This window comes from Lepisosteus platostomus, chromosome 7, assembly GCF_059453375.1.
Source record: "Lepisosteus platostomus isolate fLepPlt1 chromosome 7, fLepPlt1.hap1, whole genome shotgun sequence".
NCBI lineage: Eukaryota > Metazoa > Chordata > Actinopteri > Semionotiformes > Lepisosteidae > Lepisosteus > Lepisosteus platostomus.
This window is the reverse complement of record NC_142617.1, coordinates 49,752,182-49,775,347: the sequence shown is the minus strand read 5'-3', so window position 1 is coordinate 49,775,347 and position 23,166 is coordinate 49,752,182. Positions and strand designations below refer to the sequence as shown.

Here is a 23,166-nt window from a genome sequence, read left to right as displayed (position 1 = left end):
GCTGAAAAGAGAAGAAAAGAAACACAACATTTCGGCTGTGGAGCCTTCTTCGGGTTTGACACCCGGGGCAGTGTTAGCCTCCACACCACTGAGCCAACCGTTGTGTAGTCTATCCGTCCACTTTCGAACTGCTCGTTCCGAATCAGCCGGAGCCTGTCCCGACAAGCAACGGGCGCAAGGCAAGGTACACCCTGGACAGGATGCCAGTCCGTCACAGGGCGGATAACTTCGTAATCTAAGGCATTTTCATTTAAAATAAATTGAAATATATGGTGCAGGGGCTGGTTCCTCTCACAGACATATCAAGAGTGATGTAAGACAGCTTACTATTTTGTCTATAGCTCTGTGTGGGTGTATTCCTGACTACCAGACATGCCTAACTGCACTTCCAAAATGACAGAGAGGAAAAAGGGATGTTTTTTTTTTTAAGTCAGCAGTTAATGACTAAAGAGCAGAAAATATTCTTAGCTCCTTTGCAAAAAATGCTGTGGATGATGTACTTAACCTTTTTCAACAAGCTTTTTAAAGCTCGGAGCTCACCACATTGTTCTTACGGTTTTCTTTTATGTCACAATCACAAGAATGTAGAACATTTCCTTTCAAGATGAGCTGTCCTGTTTTTTTCAGGCTCGTGACCTCAGCTTTGTCCATTAAAGTCTGCTCTAAAAAGCGCTTCCATTTTAAGGTATGGTTGCATGTTCTGGTACAGTGGTGGAGAGCTGTGGTCTTTGAGGGCTATAATATCTTGGTATTGTCATTTCAAATGATCTCTTAAGTCATTCAGTTAAACAGGTCCCTTGCCTTAGTGGTCATAATTAAAATCTTCTAAGTCTTAAAGAAATTGCTTATTTAAGGGTGACCCCTGAAACCTGCTGGACTGTGACTCCCCATGACTGGGCTTAACCACTTCTGTTCAGGTGCAGCACATCTGGAAATTTATGTAATTAAAATCCTTGAATTGATGCACAAGGTTTCGCATTAGGTAGAAGCATGTGCAGGGGTGCTCACACTTTCTACAGGAGACCTGCTCTGAGCTCCCTGTAAAAGGCCCTTTAGGAACAGGAGTCTTCTGAATCAACTTTCATCATTGTGCACATCTGTCCGTAATCCAAGGTATTTGTTTACTTTACATCGCACGATGTCTGAAGCCTGCTGAGGCACTGAGAACCCACTGGAGACGCCTAGATTAACCACAGTGCACTAAACCTGAAAGCTAAGCCTTATCTCTCTAGAGTCCTGCAATCTTTCCAGTCCGGTTCTGTACAGCCTTCCCAATGTGGGTAATATCTGTGAACGATAGAGTAAAATACAGAAAGCCATGCTCATGAACCTAGGTACTGTGGACCTCTCCCGAGTTAGGAGACACATGGCTCTGATCATGGAGGTATCCATGAGCATCTGGGATCAAATCCCTGTGGGCGCGGAGCTGCACTTGGAAACTTTCAAAAAGTTCTGCGGTGTCAGTGGCTAACGACCAATTTGAATAGCCCACACATTTTATTAAAGCTTCAGTTCCTGGTTCCTTCATTTGGAAAATGGCACATTTGGATATTAGACGCAAAGGCATCTGAAAATTCAGTAGACGTCACTTCTAGCCCATTTTCTGGCTCCATTTGTTTGTTTCTGCAGAACCACGTTGTTTTATTTTTTTTTCGATTTCTTTCGATTGTGACTGTCATCATTTCATTTCACTGCAACCAATCTTCCATTGCAGAGGGTCAGGCACAGTCCGTATTTCCTGAAGATTTTCGGCTCGCAGCAAACTGCAAAGACTACTCCATGAAAACAGAGAACATAAGCGATTTGGAAAGCAAAAAAGCCATTGAGACTTCGCTAATCTGTAGATTTTCTTTTTAATCCTTCCTTCTGATTGAAAAAAACATTTCAGAATTTGCCAAGGACGCTTTGGGTGGCATATTACAAGTATTCCAATATTTAGGTTTCATTTTAAAAAAGAAAACATCCTTCTGAGTGGGGAAAAAAAAACACATTCAGAATTTGTAAATGATGTTTTGTGTGGCATATTACAAGTATTCCAATATTTAGGTTTTATTTTTCTTTTTTAAAAACAGCCTTCTGATTGAAAAAAAAACATATTTCAGAATATGTAAAGGACACTTTGGGTGGCATCTTACAATTATTCCAATATTTAGGCTTCATTAAAGAAACACGACGTCTCTGAGCCTGTCTGGAGCAGCAGACAGCAAGCATCAGTCAAAGCCTTGCCTTCTGCCAGATGCTGAATAGTGGATCAGAATGATCGCACATGTTTTACATTACCAGCTCCTATTGGGAGTCGCAGGCACAGTAACATCTCCTCTGCACAGACGTCTGCAGTTCATTTTCTACACACGTCGCTCAAAGTGCGAGGTTGAGCTCTCTCTTCACTGTTCGAAAGGAATATGCAGGCAGCCTCCCTTGGAGTTTATTAAGTGTCGTTAAATTATTTTAATTTCAAATTGGTTCAGGTTCACACTCTGAGAGGAAAATTAACTGTGAATCACAGCATTCTGTATGGCACAATTTGCTGGGCTGTGAATATGAACTGAATAACGACCCGCTGGAGAACTTTGGGCCCCGCGGATTAATCCGTGGAACCTCTAGCTCACGTTTGTCTAGAACTCGATTTTTCCAGAATTTTCTTAGGAACTTTTTGATTCTTGTTTGGAAAAGTTGACCGCGATTGGCGTGTCTGCTGTTTGTGTATCAGCGTGAGGTCTGTCTGAGCTGTGCCTCAAAAACAATCATTTTAGCAAGCTCTTTAATGAACTTCAAAGCCCTATAAAAAACTTAATAGGAATTTTCGTTTTTATTAATTGGACTGAACACTTTAGTTTTGTTTTTTAATTTAAACACTGTGGAAAGAGAAGGTTTATTGTTCGGTGGGCATTTAATGTTTCACTGCAGCTTCTCGACAAGATTAGTTCAACTGTATAAATGTTCAGCCCTACAGTATACCCTCTGAGCTTCAACAGCAGTCCCCTTTGTGCCAGGCCTTGCTTAGTCTGTCCCCCTGCCTTGTTTTCAATAAGCCATTCTCCTGTATGTTAAACCACTTCAATGTTCTTGTGCAGTCTTGCAAAGATGATCTATTGTGGCTTGCTGACTAATTGTCAGATGATTTTCTGACTCGCTTTTGTGAGCTGGTGTCTCCTGCGTGCATTTGCTGAAATACTGTTTCAGATGTAGAACTCCCAGCAAGTGGGGAGAAAAGACCTGATAAGTGGCTGCTTGTTTCTGCAGAAAACGCTGTTCAGTGATCCTTGCCAGTTGTCAAACTAGTACAACTGGATATTACAGTCTACTGGACTAGCCTGGTCTGCTGGCTCAGTACGGATAGTGAGGAAAAGCAGTAGGCATATGACAGGAGTCATTTCCCCTCTGGAACAGGCAGGAGGAGAAGGTTTCATTTTGCAGTGTCCGGATGCTGTTTCTAAATTAAAGCACAAGTTCAAAATTTGTACAAGATCACTCCCAAACCATTGCAGAACAGGAAAATGTCTGTCAAGTCTGTAATTAGTTGTCTAGGCCTTACTCAATCAAGTCCTGGTTTGAGTGCACTCTTGCAGAAAAGTCATAGCGCGTAAGTTATTACAGGAGCATAAGGTACAAACTAGAGGTGGCCATACAGCCTATCTAACTGATTTGGTGTGCCGGAGTGTTTCTCACAGACTGCCTTTGAAGACATTCAGAGGTAGCAGAGGTGAATACAGCAGATGAAAAAATCTTGAGATTTTTCAGATTACAGTAATCCCATAATGTGGACTAACAAATTCTGTCCCACTGTGGAAAAACAGGTTCTTCAATTTATATGAACACTATCGATTTTTTTCTTCCTTGACTCATTTCATTATTGATTCGTAATGCAGACATGGAAGTCAACCCAGTTTGTTCTGTACCTCGGGTCCTATGGCAAATCAGCACCTGTATACTTTCATCTTACGCCTCCTGAGCTGTCTAAAACTGCGACATTTGCCACACTTAAAAAAAGCTTTCCATACTGGAATAGTATGTTCCTCTGTCCTAAGTATTTAATAATAATAATAATAATTAATAATGTGTAAATCCCCCTGGAGCTGTAGTATATAGTCAGTTATCTTAATCAACTCATACCTTTGAGTGCTGGCCATTACAGATGAGGTGCCTGTCATTAGACTGTAAATTCTGCACACGTTCACCGTATACCCCTGTACAGCTGTCTCTCTTTGGTTTTTGACTAAAACACTTTTTTTCTCCTGAAATCCTTTCCTGTGGACCGCAAGTGTCAGTGTTTTCCTTTGTTTAAAATTAGAATCTGTTTTACACTTTCGCTTCAAGATTTATTGTGCTGTAACAAGGGCCGAGAAGGCCTCATCCACCTAGAGACCCATACCCTATGAATCTCGAACAGCGTTTTTACCTCGGCCATTACAGAAAGGAAAACCGTTCATTCCTCTCTTTGAAAATTAAAACAATAAAAGGAGCTTGGGCTTCCTCTAGCATTCATCTATTCTGAATAGACATAACATCCTCAATTTTTTTTATGGGCTGTATTCCTGAGCCCTGTTTACTTAGACTCTCCCTGGTGAGCAGGCCGAGAATTCCCTGGGCCCTGATTTAGCAACAGGTAGCTGCCTGCTCTGGGCTCTGCTGTGCCTAGGCAGATAAACGTTCGGTGTTACTCGCACACCAGGTGAAGTATCCTTATTCATTACGGCTCGAGCTCAGCTGCAGTTCCAGGAACGGCTAACTTCATCTGTCTGGCACTGCTGCATGTCCGTAGATTAGGAGGTAAATGGACCCAAATCAGAAACGTCCTAAAACGCTTCACGATTCTTCCAACCCCATTGTCGTTCACTTAGGCTGAACGACCAGTCTTCAAGCAGGTCGATTTCGGAAGTCTGCCTAACGTGTTTTTGTGATGTGTGAGGAAACGGCGTAAAAAAGTCTCAGGTTTTTCTGCTTCGGCGGCGGGTTTCAAATCCCTAACCCTAGAATAGCACCTTAAATTTCTGTACCAGGCCTCACGCTCAGCAAAATGTCAGCAGTTTATTTGTTGTCATTGCAACTGTTATTACGACTGAAGCGAGGATTCTGAAGTCCATCGATACCATTTTTGTTCACCTAAGAGTCATATCCGTTCTGCTCTGTAAAACGTACAATACATTACGCCTTTGCTATTGAAGCAAAAAAACAACAACCCCCCCAAAAATTTCCATCTCTGCTTAATGCAAATTTAGAAGAAAACAATCCAGACTCTGGCTTGTGTGCAGAAGGCAGCAGCCTGTAAAAGTGTTAATGTCTTGAAAGTGCAGTGCAGTGGGAGTCTTATTCCCTTCCCTGGAGCTCCAGCCTCTTGATGTGCTGTTTCGGAGTTGCTGCTGCTGTTGTAAGGGGCTGAAAGAGCAGGACCACGATTACACCAGAAGCTACTCCTGAGACTCCACTGCAGGCTGCCAAGGCAGAGACGAGGTCGAGTTCATTCCCTGTCCTTTCCAATTTAAACTTTTTACGCGACCATCCCTTAATTATGACTGCAACCAACGGGAACGGAGGTCACACAAAAACCGTTGGAAGCAGGGAGCAGCTCCAATAATGCGTAGTTTTGCCGCGAATAGATATGGCTTTAATCAAAGCGCTCTACGCCTTGGAGGATTTTGCGTCTGATGGTTTGAAATTCGGGATGAAATGCTGTATACGCCAGTACTTTTTAATTTTGGATGTTTTAAGCTCCTTAGACTTGAGGATCTGCTCAAATTGTTTTGTCCACATCTGTTGTCAATTCCGCGAGTGAAGAGATCCATCAGAAACCGTTATTGCGAGTAACGTTTTGACACGTCTGAGGTAGTAATTGGCTGCCGATTTGGAAAATGCCAGATTCGCTTTGAGAGGGCCAGTCATCCCTTTATTTTGATTTTTTTTCTTGCATGTGATTGTGTGTTGGGGGAAACTGGGGCTTCGTTTGAGGTTAGAGAAGTATTTTGATCGTTTCAGTCCTTACATTCATTTTGACCCGCAACGCCTGGCAAGGATGTAGCCAGCGCAATTCCATGTTTTTCTTAAATGCTCAGTAATTAACACTTGAGCTGCTGGAAATCCTTTGAAATGCTTTGGGCTGAGAAAAGCATTTTAAAGCACTTGGAAATGCAAGATGGACTTATCTGATCTCATCCAGGTGCTGCTAACCAACATTTTCCTCTTGGATGGAGAAGAATCCATTATAGATGCTGATTTAGCATGGGGATCCCTGCTAAGAACATTCTTGTGAGGCATTTCAAAGGTTAAAGTACCCATGAAGGTAGTATTTTATTGATGTCTGAGAACAAAGACATTGGTACAGCTGGGATCACTTTTGGTAGCTCTTCGTAGTCTTTCCAAAGTCTTTCGAAAAACAATCTGTAAAATGCAAAACAGACGCCTTCATAAAAAGTCTTCATTTTTCTATAGAATGTCCATTCTGGTTTCAGCCATCTTTAGTCTGCGATTATACTGCATTAACAGTATTTGTTATGGCAGCTCAACAATTATCCTCATATTACTTGTGTCTACAGGGAAGGATCTACCAGGGCTCACAACAACAGGAGACCATGCCCTTGCCTTGATCAAGCACCTAAAAAAACATGGGGCTCAAAACACATTTTAGCTTATTATCTAAAAATGAAATATTTTGGCACTTGAAACATTTCACAGTTGAAACTGCTGGATATTTGCTAATCGCAGTCCTGTGCTCTTTATTGTAAGAAAATAGCAGCGATAATTACATTATTGTTTTAAGCTGTGTTTAAAGTTTTTTTTAAAAAGTATTTCGTGTTAATAAATTTGTAAAAAGCTCTTTTTGGTATCTTATGTCCGAAAATAACCAACATAGAGTATACTGTAAGCTCAATTCTAAAACATTCTGTCACTAAGGAAGCCAAATAGAATTGTTTTTTCCAACTGGCGTGTTTGAGGTTGTGCTAAAGATACCATGACTACTATAGGCTTTATTGTACTGTAACTCTGTCCTATGCTTTGATATTTTATGCAACTTGAATTCTTGAAAACACAACAGGATTCAGAAAATATGTAGTAAAGACGAAAGTCACGGTTGTTTTCCTAATACCTTTGTATTTGAGATCATGGAAAATCTCTGTGTTGTAGCATTTCATTTAACACTTTCCCTATTGTCAACGCAACACACTGGCGGAAAACAGGTACTGTATGTAGAATTTTCATATCCTCCGCTGTGTTTGTGACTCATCACAATATTTACAGCCTGACCCGGCATAAACAAATGTGACTGCATCAGCCTTTCTTTCTAGAACGTAAACATTTGCATTGAACCATTGATGGTTGATCTGCTCCAAGGGCCATTTTTAAACCCTGAGTCTCCCCTGCAAAGATCAACCTGCTAAATGCTAAATGCCTACATCTGTCTTGTTTTTTTTCTTGGGGGGAGGTGGATATCTGGTTGAGAATTTTATGCATTCACTTAACCCAGATTTCACAATACTGTATATCTGAAGTTTTTCTAGCTGAGTCTTTAAACCAGTTATAGGTACTGCTTCAACAAGAGCCCATTAATATTTATCTGAAAGTCCATCTTTAGCCATTGATTATATTGCATTAACAGTATTTGTTATGGCAGCTCTACAATTATCCTCATATTACTTGTGTCTACAGGGAAGGAACAACCAGGGCTCACAACAACAGGAGATCATGCCCTTGCCTTGATCAAGCACTGTACATGTACTGTATTTAACATTTTCAGATTTCCTGCTCTAGGTTTGACTCCTCACAATATTTACAGTTTTTTAGAAAACAGATGTGGGTTTAGAAAACAAATGAGTCTAATAAAGAGTTATGTACTGACTCCTTGACATCATGCTGGCTGTGTTCCAGTGTAATGTTGATTAGGCAAAGGATGCTCTCTGAGGTGTAGAGGTATTCAGTAGAGTATTTTCGCTTTGGAGCCCTAACATCATCAGTCCCGAAAGGTTGTAGCAGTCATAGACAGCGCTAGAAAAGTGATACGACTGTGGAATCTGTTGGTAAAAATCCTCAGCACAAAAATAATAATTTATGTATTATCCCAAGCACTTTGTCATCCAATTTTTCCTTTGATCAACATATAAAACGGCAATTTTTTACTTGGGGAAATACTCTGTTTCCACTTTCGTTATTGGCTCAAGATTGAGTGGATGAGTAAGTACCAGTCATTGAAATATTCTCGATTTCTCTTCATGTCGTGTCTCATTTAATTTCAGCATGCTCACCTATGTCTGTGAACTAAAGCCCAGTAAGCGAATACTCCAGGCCTGCAAGTATCAGCTTTCAGTTCAGTTGGGTTATGGCTACGGATTAGGGGACAATATAAAAATCAGGTGAACTCAGAGACACCCTTTCCATTTCCCTATGTTGTGTGTTAGGGAGGCAAAATCAAAACATTACCATATTAAGAAGAGGTGCCACTGATTGCTTTCTGAGGGTGAAGACACTGTGGAGCCTGTTCATCTGACATGGCTTTTTTCCAGCCGTTTGTGGAAAAGAGCCTCCGACCATCAGTACGCTAATGTACTAACCTGCCTTGAGTAATTCAAGAGTGATAAAGGCTTCTAGTCACAGTGCCGCTTCGGGGACAATCACAGCCCAATGCACACCCCACCAGGGAGCCCAGGAGCAGTGAGGCAATGCAGGTAACACCCAGATCCACTTAAATGTCAAACAGTAGTACCACCCCACGACCTTATTCAACCAGATGAGGTCAGATCCTTGCTGAGGAGCTGTATTATATCTAAAAAATACCACAGGGCAGCTTCCTTCCTTTTCATTCACAGGCTAAACTTAGGGGGAAAAAAAATGTATGAGTCAGATGCCCAGATTTGTTTGTGTTTATCAAGCCCCCCCCCCCAACCCCCCCTCAATCCACTCCAACATCAGCAAGGCTGTAATTATCTTCTCACTGTAGCTCTGTGTGGACGTTTCATGTCTGGCTCATTGCTCCGTTGCTGGGCTGTCTCTGTCAAGAAGCCCAGACCTGTCCACAGTGCTGTTTGCTTTGCGCCTATGCTGGACCTGGCCTCTTTTGCCTTTGCTTTTGGAACGGCTGATTAAATATTTGTTTTATGAGCCCTGCAAGACAGGTATCGGCAGGGTCGAGCTGCTCAATCAACAGAGCTGCCTGCTGTTGGGCCTGCTTGCTACTGTTTATAAGCGGGTGGCTTTTGAAGGTATCCACATTTGACTCTGAAAGATGTGTGTGTTGGTCACTTGAGTTTTGCCGTCTTTATCGAGTACAGAGTGCAGAGCTTTGTGTTTTGTGTCCATGTGAATAAGCTGTTTCATAAGAAGCGAGTGCTGCGTTATCCCCTTGTTATGAACTCTTGTGTACCACAGAGGAAAATCGCAAAGTCCGCCTGCGAACATGTTTTCTTTAATGTACTTAATAGTAGAATACTGTTTAATTCCCGAGTATTAAACTGCTCACTGTCATTAACGGCTCACAATACAGACATCTTCTCTGTGGTTTTCATTCTGAATGATGGCCAGACATTTTACTGAATATATGGCATTGTTTTGGGTTACTCATACAATACACAAAGCTCTATATTTCAGTCAACACTTATTCACATTAGCATTCGAGGTCACAAGTGGAAAATACATTCAGGTGCATTTAAATCCAAAAACAGGTGATACGTCTTTACCCAAAGGGTTGTGGTAGTGTGGAACGAGCTTCCCAGCCATTTTATTGACGTTGAAACTACAGTATGGCTTCTTTCAAGAAATAGCCAAGTTCCTCCAAATGGGCTGAATGGACTCGTCTTGTTTATAACTTGTCTGATGTTCTTAACCTTAAGAATTCTTGGACTTCAGTCAAAAACTGTCAGTTCATGCAGTATATACCGTATACTATACTGTGGATCTCATTTATTTTTAAACCAATATTTAAATATTACTGTTATAAGTAGTGGGGTAGCCCATAAATTCACGCAGACCTATTACAGATCATTTGTGTTTTAGAAACCCCATTGTCTCATTTAAAGCATTTCCTAATTGACTGTTCCAAACAGCATAGCCAGCACAATCTGTCTCTCTCATGGTAAAGAAAAACACATTGCCTGTCCTGGGAAGTTTAAAGTCCTTTCTGATTAAATGGCCAATTACTTTAGATCACAGTGGGCAACAGCCTCATTGACCTCATGTATAGTCTTCAAAGCAAAGCTATTTAAAGGCTATTGACTTTCCCTTGAAACAAAATTCTCATTAGAATGGAATAGTTAGAAAACAACAAAGTCTGTTTAAAAAAAGTAAATGACTATTTAATACACATTTCAGATAAATTGCACAAATTCCAATATCATTATTAATCTGTATTCCCTGTATTTTTTACTTTAGCTGTTTTTTAAAATAACTAAATTTTTTGTACTTAAATAACAGCAATGCCAAGTGTAGGAAATTATTAAATTCAAGTGAAGAGTAATGAGCACCCTAAAGTATACCAAAGACAGCAAGTGATTTTGTTTTCATATAGAGTTTGCTCTCATTCATTTTCTTAAAACATGTAATTTAAAATACTTAGGAAAATGCGAATAAGAGGAGATGCTAACTGGAATTCCTTGACATAGATGATGATTTTACTAACGTGCCTAATATCCTGTTCCGTTCCGGTGTTCAAGTGGCTTGGATGCAGCAGAGTGTGGTCACTTTCTTGGAATAGGAATCGTTAATGACCCTGAAGATAAACAACTACAAGAGCTCTGGATCTAGTTTCATCATAAATCTTTTAGTTGCCCTACTATTTCTGCTGATTATCCAGTTTTCGATCCGGTTTCCTATTATTTAAATGTAAAAAGCCGGAATCGGGTGGCAGCCTGTACAAAACACGAGCAGTTAAAAAAACCGTGGTGTGTTCATGGCTGCTTTCCCTGGAAATAAATGGTCCTGATTGGCTCTTATGCTGCACTTAGCGTCTTTGTTCGAATGGACGTGAGGGTGCTGCACAAGGCACTGGCCCCTTCCTGACTGGGACCACACACGCAACTTATTTACAGAATTCTCAAGTAACCTGAAAAGATCGCATTTTGTTTGCTTCTGAACAGCTCCAACAAAGGACAAAAAAAACTAGCAATCGATGTGAAAAAAGATTGCTGGATATATGCAAAAAGGCTACATTTAATATTTTTTGTTTTTCATTCTTTCACTTAAGATGTTAAGCCTCTTTCAAGTAGCAGCGATCTATTTAATGGGTTAACACAAATGGTTACTGTAATGAGTAGGTTTATGGGGTACAATACCGTAGTCCTGGATTTAAATCTGATATTTGAAGTTGTCAGAAAATTCTAACTGCGCACATTCGTGACTCTGAAAAGAGGATGCTGTTTTGATGCAATTATCGCTAAACTGAACTGATAAAAAGGCGCTTTTGTGGACTTGGGTAAACTTTTGAATTTGTCAGTCGAAACAACAAAAACTCTTTAACACCTCATCTGAAATAAAGGGGAATCTGTAGTTTTCCTGGTGTATCTACTGTGCTTGCTGTGTGTGTATGAATGTTTCAGACACACCTGAAGAAAAGATGGCCTGGGTTCATGCCAGGATGCCACGAGGCATGGTTTGAACAGGGGCAAAGGCTCAAGTTACCATTGGTGTTCTTCATGTACCTCTGTATCTTGGCACAACAGAGGGTCTTTTAGGTTGAACCAGAGTTTTGAAGGGGGGGCAAATTGAATTAAAAAAAGAAGAGGCTTTTTTTCTGGGAGGGGTCAAGTGCTGTTACTCACAAGATTTTGAATCGACAGCTTGATATCTTCGTGGCGCAGTGGTTAGTATTCCTGCCTCAAAGCGCTATGGCCCTGGGTTCAGTTCTGGATCTGGACTGCTACCTGCATGGAGTTTGTGTGTTTCCCCCTGGGTTCACATGGGTTTCCTCCTGCAGTCCAAAAACAAACTGGTAGGTTAATTGACTTCTGAAAATATCGACCCTGGTGAGTGTCTGTGTGTGCCCTGCGATGGACTGGCGTGCTATCCAGGGTGTACCCTGCCTTGAGCCCGTTGCTTGCTGGGACAGGCTCCTGCTGCCCCACAACCCTGAATTGGAAGAAGCAGTTAAAAAATGGATAGAAGGGTGATATCTTCATGACAGTATGAATTTTGAACTTTGATTTGAGTATTTTTGTAATTAAGCATTTGATAAGTTTAAAATACATACTGTACTTTGAGTTCTGATTAGCCAGAATTGAGTAGTTTCACTACCTTCTGGATCTCCAGAGGAGCGAACTGTATATAATTCAAACGCAGACTCATATCTTCTAATCCCAAAGAGTAAAGGTGCATTACTTTCACCTGGTTCTGGGGAGACAGGAGTGGAGAGGAGGCCATTTTATATAGCTTGATCTGTCATTCATTCACAGTACCAAATACAGACTGGTGGACCTCAGGAAGGGTACAATCCTTTTCAGAATTCCTGCATACATTTAATATAAATTTTTGCCCGTGTATGAGGGCTACACACCCTGTGCTTTTTTTACTTTTTGTCTTTTTTTTAACTTTGTTGTGGTACTCTAAGTGTGCACTAAAGTGACTCAAGATTCCTTGAGGCTGCATGTGAAACAAAATCTGCAACAAGGCAAGACACCTGTTGAGAAAAAGACATATAGGTGCACTTATTCTTGGTGTCTTAGATAAGGAGATGAGCCCTTTTTTACTCTTATTAATATGTTTCTGTGCAAGGAAAAGGAGAAATGCTAAAATACATGTTTTCTCTCCAGATTCCAGGGTTGTTTAAAGCGTTTTTAAAGCATTTATCTTGCTTATACGCCATGCGTAATACCACCACTTCCTCCTTTTGAAGTGTTTTCCTCGAATAAGATAAGAAATGAGGTTTTCATTTTTTCGCTTTCTTATGCTGGTGGTAGATCTGACTTATAAAACGACCCAGTCCCTGAAGTCCGGCTCTGGTTTCCTGTGGCTGGTGGGGTCAGAACCAGCTCAAACGGGGAGCCCTGGGCCTCCACATCCTTTCCTGTGTCAGAACAAGCAGTAAGTGCTTCCCCTAGCAGGACCTTGACCACCAGGCCCAATCCTACCATTCCCTCTGTCTCTGAATCAAGGCTGCTGGCCTTCGCTTGCTCCACTCTCCCACTCCCGGTTTATTTCCTTCACTGGGAAACATCCAACAAAGCTTCAGGGAATTATCGAGGCCAGTCTGATGAATATTCCAGTGTCCTGATCCCTGACCCATGCTGAACGTCATTGTCCAATATGTTATCCCTTGGGAACAGGAGGGCTGGAAAAATCAGCTGCTGGTGATTTATTTATTTTAGTAGCTCTGTTTCTCTTTCTTGTATTAATTTACAATCTGTCGGTGATCTTGCCGACGATACGGCTCTGTGACCAGATGTGCACGTGAAACGCTGACTCAGGGTTAATCCTACTCCATGGAAATAAATTACAGGTGGAAGGTTGGTCTGAAATAACCCCCCCCCCCCCCACTCTCTCTGCCACCACGCCAAGTGTCTAGGATACCAAATGAAGGGCATGTTCACAAATATGCTGGCCAGCAGGACCTGAAGAAAAGGTGAAGGGCATAGAGGGTTGCCATGGGAACCAATAATACCGAGTTCCAGAAGGCGCAGAAGGATGTTCCGAGGTTAAAGGTCAGAGCCGAGGAGCAGGAAGGTGCTCAGGGACAGAAGGTGAGGGTTAAACTTGTTGGCCCAGAGTTCGGTGCCCTCATCGCTTGTCCTTACTTAAGCTTTCTCCCCGTTTCTCAATCCCTGTTTTGGGAAAGTGATCCTCATTATCCTTTACTTCGGCAGGTCCAGTTTGAGAGCAATAGCCTATGCATTCCTCTAATGCATTGGTCTTGGTTGTGGCTGGAACTCGAGCATTATTGTGGTCAGGCCCACATTACACAAGCTTTTCTACACACAGGAATGAAAGCCGTCTATACAGAGCATTAGGCGATGCAGAAGGCCAAGTGATCTTTTTCTGATGTGTACGCCTAAGGTAAAAGAAATATCCTGGGCCGTTCGTAGGGCCACGCTGTCCAACCATTAATTCATATATAACTTTATCAGTCACTTTGTTGTTGTCAAAAGCATTCAGAATCTAATGAATATTTTAATATTAGGTCTAGAGAGTATCTGCTTTCCCAGCTATGCAGTTCGAGTACTCAATTAATGAATGCAGTCCCAGTTTGTTAATAGTATATAGGAGCTCAAGCTCTTAGCCAAACCACAGAGTTCTGGCAAGAACACTTAACATGGCAGGCAGGCAGTCTGGCTATTTACTGTTGGGTAATGTGTTATTAATTTGTTAGTTCATTTCTGCCTCCGGGAAAAAAAAAAGAAATGTACTGTATGAAGCTGACAGCCAGGTGAGGGACTGTGAAAACCGAGATGGGCACGGCAGTACCTCAGGATTCTGGGGGCCCTCACCTGGTGTGGTTTTTTTATTGTGTGGAAATAACAGAGCACAGCCCCTTTCTGAAGTAACCGTCTGCCCTTCGTGGACTCTCCTCACAGTTCGCACTCCTTTCATTCGAATGCAGCCAAGATTAAAAAGGTCGGGCCGTCGTGCTTTCAGAGCAGCAGAAAGGGGCTCCGCACGGCGCGTACAGTATGCGAAACCAGAGGCAGAAAAATGCCGCCCGTGAGACTGAATCAGAAACCCAGCCATTTCCTGTGCCCTGGGCCTGGCGGTTTGTTTGCCATATATGGCAATGGAATTTGCATGAGCAAATGATGGCCTATGGATCGGGGCTGGTGCTGAAATTCCTCGGATGCTGACAGATTAAATATTGGAAATGGTCTGTTACCAAACTGGAAAAGAGGAGGAAATGAACCCGTGTGTTTCTGGCACAGACCCTAAATTATCCCTGTGTGCACTTGCTTCAAAGGCCCCGTGTGCTGTTATTGCACAGAGCATCGTCTTTCTGGAAAGTAGAGTCTTTTGTACACGACAAGTTGCAGAATTAGCAGCAGGTATTTGATGGTGATTGCTAACTGGTCTGTATCCCATGTTGAGGTTTTTAATAGTAGATAAGCCAGGTATGATAACACTTTCTTTAAGGGTAGGGTATTTACTTGTCCCAGTTGTACACTGTGTGGGGTTTGTATTGTTTTAGAACTATAGCCAGTGAAATTAGATTCCATATCTAGTAAGCTTGCAATATACAGTTAATGTTATCGAAGTTGAATTCTTTAATTTTTTATTTAAAAAAATATGATTTTGTATAAATTGGTTCAAATGCCATTTTACAGTTAACTCCTCTCCAGCAGGAGAGTAATAGTAAAAGTAAGTAATAGCAACTTTTACTGCTGTTATTATGAGTTATGGAGCAGTCAGGATGATTAAACACTGCTTGGTACATGAAAAAAATGCATGGTATTTTCTATTTAGGAATTTCACTCCCTAACACTTAGGTTAATATCTAACCCATAAAATATCTGCTACCAAGGACAAAAAGCAAGATATATCAGTCAGATCCAGCTTTTTGTGAAGAAATAGCAGAGGGAAACTTATGATCTTCTGTAGATCAGTCTCAGCTTTATTGCTGTTAGTATTTTTTATTTCCCTTAGAGCTCATTATACAGCTAAGTGGTTAGCAGTAAGTGTTTTTTACCTGCCAAAAAAGTTTTTAATGGAGAGCCTGCAACCAGGCTAACTGTGATGTTTTACAATGTGTAACAGGCGGGACATTTATTTAACTAAACAAGTCCTTATTCATTGTCTAACAAAAACTAAGACAATAACTTGCATAGAGTCCATTACACACTTCTTTTTCATAAAGATAACTAAACATCCACTACAGGACTGTCAGACTTCCAGTGGAATTCATTTTCATTCTGAAAACACACACCTCTTGTAAGAAATCATTCCTTCTCAAAAGCATTTTCCTGGTATTGTGGCACGGAGCAGACCTATCGCAGCACTTGTTTCATGTCATGTAGGAAACATTGAAATCAGCTGACCTTAGTACGCATGAACACCAGGGCTGGCCATCATCCTAACCTGGGTTGATGGCAGAAATGTTATCATCTGGAATCAGGCTAATCTAAGATTTACAGTAAAGTACACAGGTGGTTTAGGTTAAGTGTAATGTGCAAGGGTCAGCTGTTCAGCTCAGAGTCACACTTTTCCTCTATTTAGACATTCACAAGGAAGGCTATATATACACATGTGTATATTTTTTTGTCTGGAGAGAAAGGAATTGGACTGGAGGATTTGTACTGAGGGAAAAGTGTTATTGTTTCTTCTGAATAGTAGTTTAAATCCATTATGAATAGTGGAGTTTTTCTCAGGTGGGGTGGTAGCTATACAGTAGCTATAAAGCTCATGAAGAATTCACAGAAGTTCTAGTTCTGTTTTAATATGAAAATATTTACAGTATGATAGAACTAGAACACCGGTATTGTTGAATTATGGAATCAATCACCTGCTGAATTTGCCTTTTATCCTGTTTATCCTCATGCATATACAGTGCCATCAATGTTACCGTATACCAAAGAATCGGGGGGATTTTAGTTCTAGTTTTCAATTTTAAATCCGTCCCTGAAAAAAATAACGCTCTTTATTGAGCTTAATTCAACACAAATTCCTGGAATTTAGCGTTTTGAGATTCCGCGATCCCTGTACATCCCACAGGACTGTGGCTCTCTACAAAAAAGTTTGGCTGAATTGAGTCTTAGGCTTTGTGATTAGGGATAAGGAAGTCAGTCTGACCCCTAACAGAAAACCCTGACATATCAAGTCCTGTCATCACTAAAGCATTTACATATAGGAAAACAGAGGGAGCAGGTATGCATGCTTGTGTCACTATTTATGAGATAACAGTGGTCACGCATTCCAACAGTGTGCATTGTCACAGAGATCTTCAAAAGGTGTGTCACACCTGTGTGATACGGAAGTATTTAGCTTTCCATTGGAACATTATCTTCATGAGGCCATATATTCATTACCTGTTACCTGTGACATCGGCCTTAAGGAATCTAACCCAGTTTGCCAATAGAACAAGAGAAAGCAGAATTTGTTTACATGCTGTCAAAAAACCTGATAATGATTACCTTCTGAAAAATAAAATCGACCAGTAATATCTGGCTCTCCCACTGTCTGAAAAATGTACCAAGAAAAAGGCATTCCCTTCAGTAAGCATTCCTTTCTGAGCGCTGGAGCCCCTTGTGAAGAAGGAGCTGGTTAGGAATGAGAGTGCCTTCTTGCGGGTGTGTAAGAATGTTGCATAACTTGAAATGAGCTCAATAATTACTACATGGCTACCTGTACTGCATCATCTGTGCTTGATTTGTTGTCTACAGAAAATGTGCTGGTGTATGCTATGGTGGAAACTCTTTTCGGATGAGGTTCAGAAAAAGTTTTATCAGACTTGTCTCCCCCAAGGAAAAGCAGTGGAGGATTTCTGGAAACCTGGAAACACTAGATCCTGCTGTAAGAAAGGAATGCAAAAGAACGTAAAGCAGGAATCTGCCCCTTTCAGAATAACACAGGTTTTTATTGCAGGTTGCAGCGCCTGCTTTTCTGGCTTGGCCAAATTTGCATGCCTTTTAAAACCCTTGTCCTGGGTGCAGCTGCTGGTGCTGAATGACACTAGTTTAACTGGCGCAACTCCCTTGATATTCGAAACTCCTTAGGGTCTTTGTTTTTTAAACAGTCATTATAACACTCTGTCTCGTGTCCTCAGACGCGGGTGGTTGTTGGGCACAACAACATTATTTCTCTCTGTTCACAATAAGGGGAAATGCAGTATGGTCTTGCATCAGAGAGGCCTCATGTTCCCACACCTGCCCAATGTCAACTCGCAGGCTAGGCTGGTGTAAGATTAGCCGAGCATGGTGATCAATCACTGAAAGTGTTTCTCCCTTCGTGCTTATTGCACATACAGCATCCTTTCTTTTAGCACATTCTTCATGCGCACAGCTATCAGATTTACTGTTACCTCGTGAAGTTTCTGGATTTTTCCTCCCAGAGATTAGATTGTACAGGCAATGCAGTTTGGAGCTGTTTTTTGTTCTTCTTCACGTGCTTTCTTGTAGAAAGCTTTTCTCAAATGTAGTGAGAAAGGACAGACCTTTTATTAACCACACTACAGGGATGTTGTGACTGGGCCAGAATAGATATAGAAGATTATTTTTTTATTCCTTCTGCATTTCATTTAAGAGTTAAGTGGTGATGAGTTCGTTTTCCTGCATTGACTAATGCTCTGGAACAACACTTAAGTTTTGGAGAAGTTTAATTCTCAGGGGAAATGCTGCTCACAGCTCACTGTAACAGTAGCCCAGATGACAGTGATTCACAGCGGATGACGAATTACTGATGAATGAGCTCAGTTTCTGGAGTAAGAGCCCTTTTTGGACTTCTGCAATGGGACCCCTTTTGAAACGAGGGTGTTTTTGAAAGCTCCTCTTGTTTCTGCTTTGTCTAATGAAATCTTTCTCTTCAATGACAGGGGAGCAAAGGCCACTACCGGTACCACTGGCAGAGTCACAACGTCAAGCAGAGTGGCGTGGACGACATGGTGCTGCTGACGAAGATCAACGAGGATGCCATCGTGGAAAACCTGAAGAAACGCTACATGGATGATTACATCTTTGTATCTTTTATAGCCCTTTTTTATTAAAAAAAAAAACCCTACAAGGGCAAATTCAGCATCAGCTCCTGGGGAGAAGTAGTTAATCTGGTTTTAGTTTTAGTGTTAGAGAGCTGTAAGAATTCTTAAACAAGGCATCGGGTAACTTCTGAATATTAGTGCTTGGGCTCATGAATGTGACCGTGGGCAAGTCTGTCTCGGAGATGCCAGTTTCAATGTTGGCACGCACCCTGGCACCAGGCAGGCAGGGAGGGAGATCTGTGCTTACCTACCTCAGCCTTCTGGGTTTTTAAAGTCAGGGGGAAAACGTGTCATAATGGGTTTTCCTCTTGGCCACGTTTGGGAAGTGAGGAAAATGTAGATGGAAGATGCTGTTTCTGCTGTAATTGAAAAGATCTCATCTTTCTCTAAATGTAATATGAATCACCTGCAGGTAATGTGGCTGAAAATCTTTCAAAATGGCATGGCATGTATGCGAAAAAAGGAATTCAAATAATTTTCTAGACTTTCAGAGATGCTTTGAACTGTCAACTCCAGAGGAAGTTCGGAAATAGCACAGTTGCTATAATAACCATTTCCTTTGTCAGCAGACCAGCACTGAGACCTAGTTCATATTAATAACATCATGATTCTTTATAAAACCTAGAAACTCTGGTGTGGCCATTTTGTATTGCTGTTGCATTAGTCAGTCAGGCATTCCCAGCCTTTAATGACATTCCAAAATAGTAAATAAAACAAAATCCATTTACTTTTCCTTCAGTCGTCCGTTTATCCATGCGATTCCAAACCTCTGTGGTGTTGGTTGCTGGTATTAGTTATTCAAAGTAACAGGTGTTTGTGTACAATGTTGGTCTTGGAGCCTAACAAAAAAGTAAGATGCTAGCCAGCACAGAGAGTAGTAATGCTTATGAGCAAATGTGCATCGTCAATACAAGAAACACCAGGGTGAAAAAGCCCACAGAGAAGTGCTACCGAGCTGAGACACGACTAGCCAGCTTGAAGCCTGTATCAATTCCCTGATTGTGTCAGAACAACAGCCACGTGCAAGTGCGACACACAGTACCACTTCACAGGGGATGACCACACTGCCCCTCTGAATATGGCCTTTATTGGACCGTGTGCTTGAATATTGGATGAGCAATCCTACAGAGCAGCATGGTGGCGCAGCGATTGGCATTGCTGCCTCGCAGGGACGTGCCCTGGGATCAATTCCAGAGCTGGCGTCTTTCTGTATGGAGTTTGTATGTTTGCATGTGCTTTCTCCTGGTGCTCTGTGGTTTCCTGCCACAGTCCAGGTTAACTGGTTTCTGGGAAAACAGAGTGCTTATCTCTGTCTGTGTGCGCCCTGCGATGGACTGGCATCCCATCCATGATTTGCCCTGCCTACCCGCCTGCTTTTCCAGGACAGGCTCCAGCTCCCTCACCACCCTGAATTGGACAAAGCAGTTAGAAACTGGATGAATGGGATTCCTCCGGCAGGAACAGCAGCCACTGGTGGCTGGCTCACAAACTGCCTGTCAGCGGCTGTCGACCCAAACAAAAACAAGTGGGTCCTGCCCCTGCAGGACACAGAGCTGACATCACCCCCTTTTCCACGAGCATTAGATCACTTCATAAACGCTCTGACATTTGTTTAAATTGATACTTAAAAAGCCACAAGGAGTCGCTTTATGAGCTTCGGCGGTTAACACTCTTTTAAAAGAATGAGATTTTTAATATGGAAAAATCAAGTTTGCTTAATGGGGAACGCATCAGCGAAATTCAGTGTTATGCCGTAACTTCAGAGTTGCAGGGATCTGGTAATTTTGTACATTTTTTGGCTGTGTGCAGAGATATATTTGGATCACACAGATTAAAGGAAAATAACTACAACTAAGAGAATTTTTTTTTTCTGTGCACATTGAGCTGACCACAATGTTACGGGGAATCGACAAAAAAACATTGTTATACCTGGAATATCGGCAAATAAACCTAATTGAAAGAACCATTTTGATAGATCTGTAGTTTGTAGTAGCTTTGTGTAGAGAGGAACAAACGCTGTGATTAGTCTGATTTAATTGCTGGATTAGCTACTCTCTACAGTGTGCCTCTTGATGGTTGCTCATGCCCTGGTGTTATCACACTTTTCAAGATTCTGATCAACTGCTAAAAGACAAGCTGAGTTTCTTCTGACCCACACTAAAAAAATAAGTCCATACCAGAACCACAGCAGCTCCTCCTGATTTCTGTAGCATTAATTGGACTAGACAGCATGTGTATGCCCCTCCAGGATGCACTCCCACCCTGCTCATACCAGGGCAATGTACCACACTGAAGGGTACAGCCCCAGTGATACAGCTATGAGCACATGAACCCACAGCCTGGCGGTTCAGTCCGGTAGTGTACCCATCATCCCACACGCCCCTGCTGACCCAGACTAAGCTCCAGTAATAACAGTCAGAACTGCTAGAGCACTAGAACACAGTAATGGAGGCTTTAAACAATATTTTGATGCCCAGACTTTGTGTTGTAATTCCCGAGCATGGCCAAGATGTTTGCCCAGCAGTGCAGGCAGTATGTGCAGTACGTGCCGAAGATAAACCTTAACCCTAGCGTTCAGACATACATTGGACCTGTGCTCATCTCTGTAAATCCCTTCAAGCAGATGCCTTACTTCGGAGACAAGGAAGTGGAGATGTACCAGGGAGCGGTTCGTATTGACCAGATGTTAACAAGGGGGTCTTCCCCACTCCCGGGGGGTTCCTTTGCTCCCCACTGTTTCTTCATGCTGTGAGAGTTGCCGTGAGCCACCGTGCTCTGCTCCGCGCGTAGCTCTCCGGCAGCTCTCTGGGAACCAGCTCCTTCGCTTGGAGAATTGGAGTGTCGTTACACTTGGGCACGACAGCGCGCAGAAAGACAGGGTTGAGTTTTCTAGGTGTGGCACAAGAAGAAGTTCCCACAATTCTCAGAGTTGGCACGGACCTAATCTGCAAGGTTGTGCCAGCCTTGCTAACGCCGGTTTCTGCTGCGTTGGCTCTGCAGTCAGCTGCGCTCTCACTGTTGACGTTGGGTGGGTAGCAAACCTGTGTGGGCCCCCATTCTTTTATTTTTTTCCCCCCAATCAGCATCTTTAAAAAAACATTTGCTGAAACTCCATCACACTCATTCCATATCCTCGTCCTTGGTATCCCAGTTTCCAATGGAATTTCTGTTCTAGCTGAGCTTGGAATTTCAAAGCAGAACCCTTAATTAACTAACAGCTAATGATTTGTTTCCCACCTCTGCCGTTCTAGTACAGATGTGTTTCAAGTGCTTACACATTACCTTAAAATATAAAAAACAGCTTTTGAGGAGATCTGCAACAATTAGAAGAAATAATAATAATTCCTTACATTATTAGGAGGCCATGATTGGTAAAAGCCAGGGGGAAATTTTGGCCAAGACATCAGAGTAACCCCCCTTCTCTTCTTGAGAAACAGCCAGGGATTTTTAATGACCACAGAGTCAGGACCTCAGTTTTACCTCATCAGAAAGGACGGCGCCATTGTAAATTAATTATGCTTCTGATTTGTAACTGTTTTGTTCGCAGGCCCAGTACGAGAACCCTCCGCACATCTATGCCCTGGCAGACAACATGTACAGGAACATGATGATCGATCGAGAAAACCAATGTGTCATCATCAGGTAATGGAGATCTTCTTCGCAGTGCTGTTATGGATCGTTTTTGGGCAGGATAAATCCCTTTGTAGTGTCTGTGCATGGGTGCAAAAAACAGGTGCAAGGGAGAAGGAGCAGCTTCTGCGAGGTGCAGAGGAAGCTGGCAGCAGGCAGGTAGTGATGGCTACTTTTGGGTCCATACTGTCATCCAGAGCAAGAGCAGTCTGCAGCATCTAGACTACCGAAAGGAGGAAGCTAAGCAGTTGGAAGAGGTTATGCATCTGTATCATGCACACTGGCCGGCATCGCCAAAGAAGGAAATTTAGAGGCTTTTTTTAAATGAACATAAGATGATGAATCCAAATGCTCAGCTCCATTGGGCTAATTATTGTTTTTCCAGGAGAAAAAGTATTTCTTTCATTTCATAACAGTTCTGCAATTGGAGTACTTGATTTTTTTAAAAGAAGCCTGCTTGAATTTCAAGAGGGGTGTGCACGAGAATGTGGTGAATTAAAAATATTTTTATTTTGTACGTTAAAAAAATGAAAGGGCACCATCTGCACAGGCTCATTCTGATTTCTTGTGATGGGAAAAGTATACAGTATATTATTGCTTGGTGGTTATAGCGACATCCGACCAATTGTTGTGTTCAGACCAGTAGCTATAGCATACTTGTACCCTCCCAGTAGCAGTCCAGACTTGCATTGTGATTAACGGAAGAAGCTTGTACGACTGGGATGCTCTGACATCCATGACTGTATTGAAGAATGCGCTAAATTAGTAAACTTATTTTAGAGGCGCTTGGCATCTGCCTGCATGTGTATCTCTTTACAGCAAGTCACTTGACATGTGGTGTTCACCAGCAGTCCCTCCACTGGGAAGATCTACAGGCTTAATTGCTTTGACATTTGGGGCTGATTTGCACGGGTCTAGTTCCCTCATCATAAAAGCCACAGGCCTGGGTTTTG

At 42.0% G+C, this 23,166-nt stretch overlaps 1 protein-coding gene across 2 annotated transcripts in view; it reads left to right on the top strand.

The window, feature by feature from the left end:
• Positions 1 to 23,166, top strand: part of myo1ea (myosin IEa) — a 69,316-nt gene that overhangs the window by 6,060 nt on the left and 40,090 nt on the right. For both annotated transcript variants that reach the window (XM_088640987.1, XM_088640986.1), the window contains exons 2-4: positions 18,422 to 18,565; positions 21,162 to 21,251; positions 22,131 to 22,225. In XM_088640987.1, coding sequence (XP_088497113.1) covers positions 18,422 to 18,565; positions 21,162 to 21,251; positions 22,131 to 22,225 — 329 coding nt within the window. The remainder of the gene's footprint in view (positions 1 to 18,421; positions 18,566 to 21,161; positions 21,252 to 22,130; positions 22,226 to 23,166) is intronic.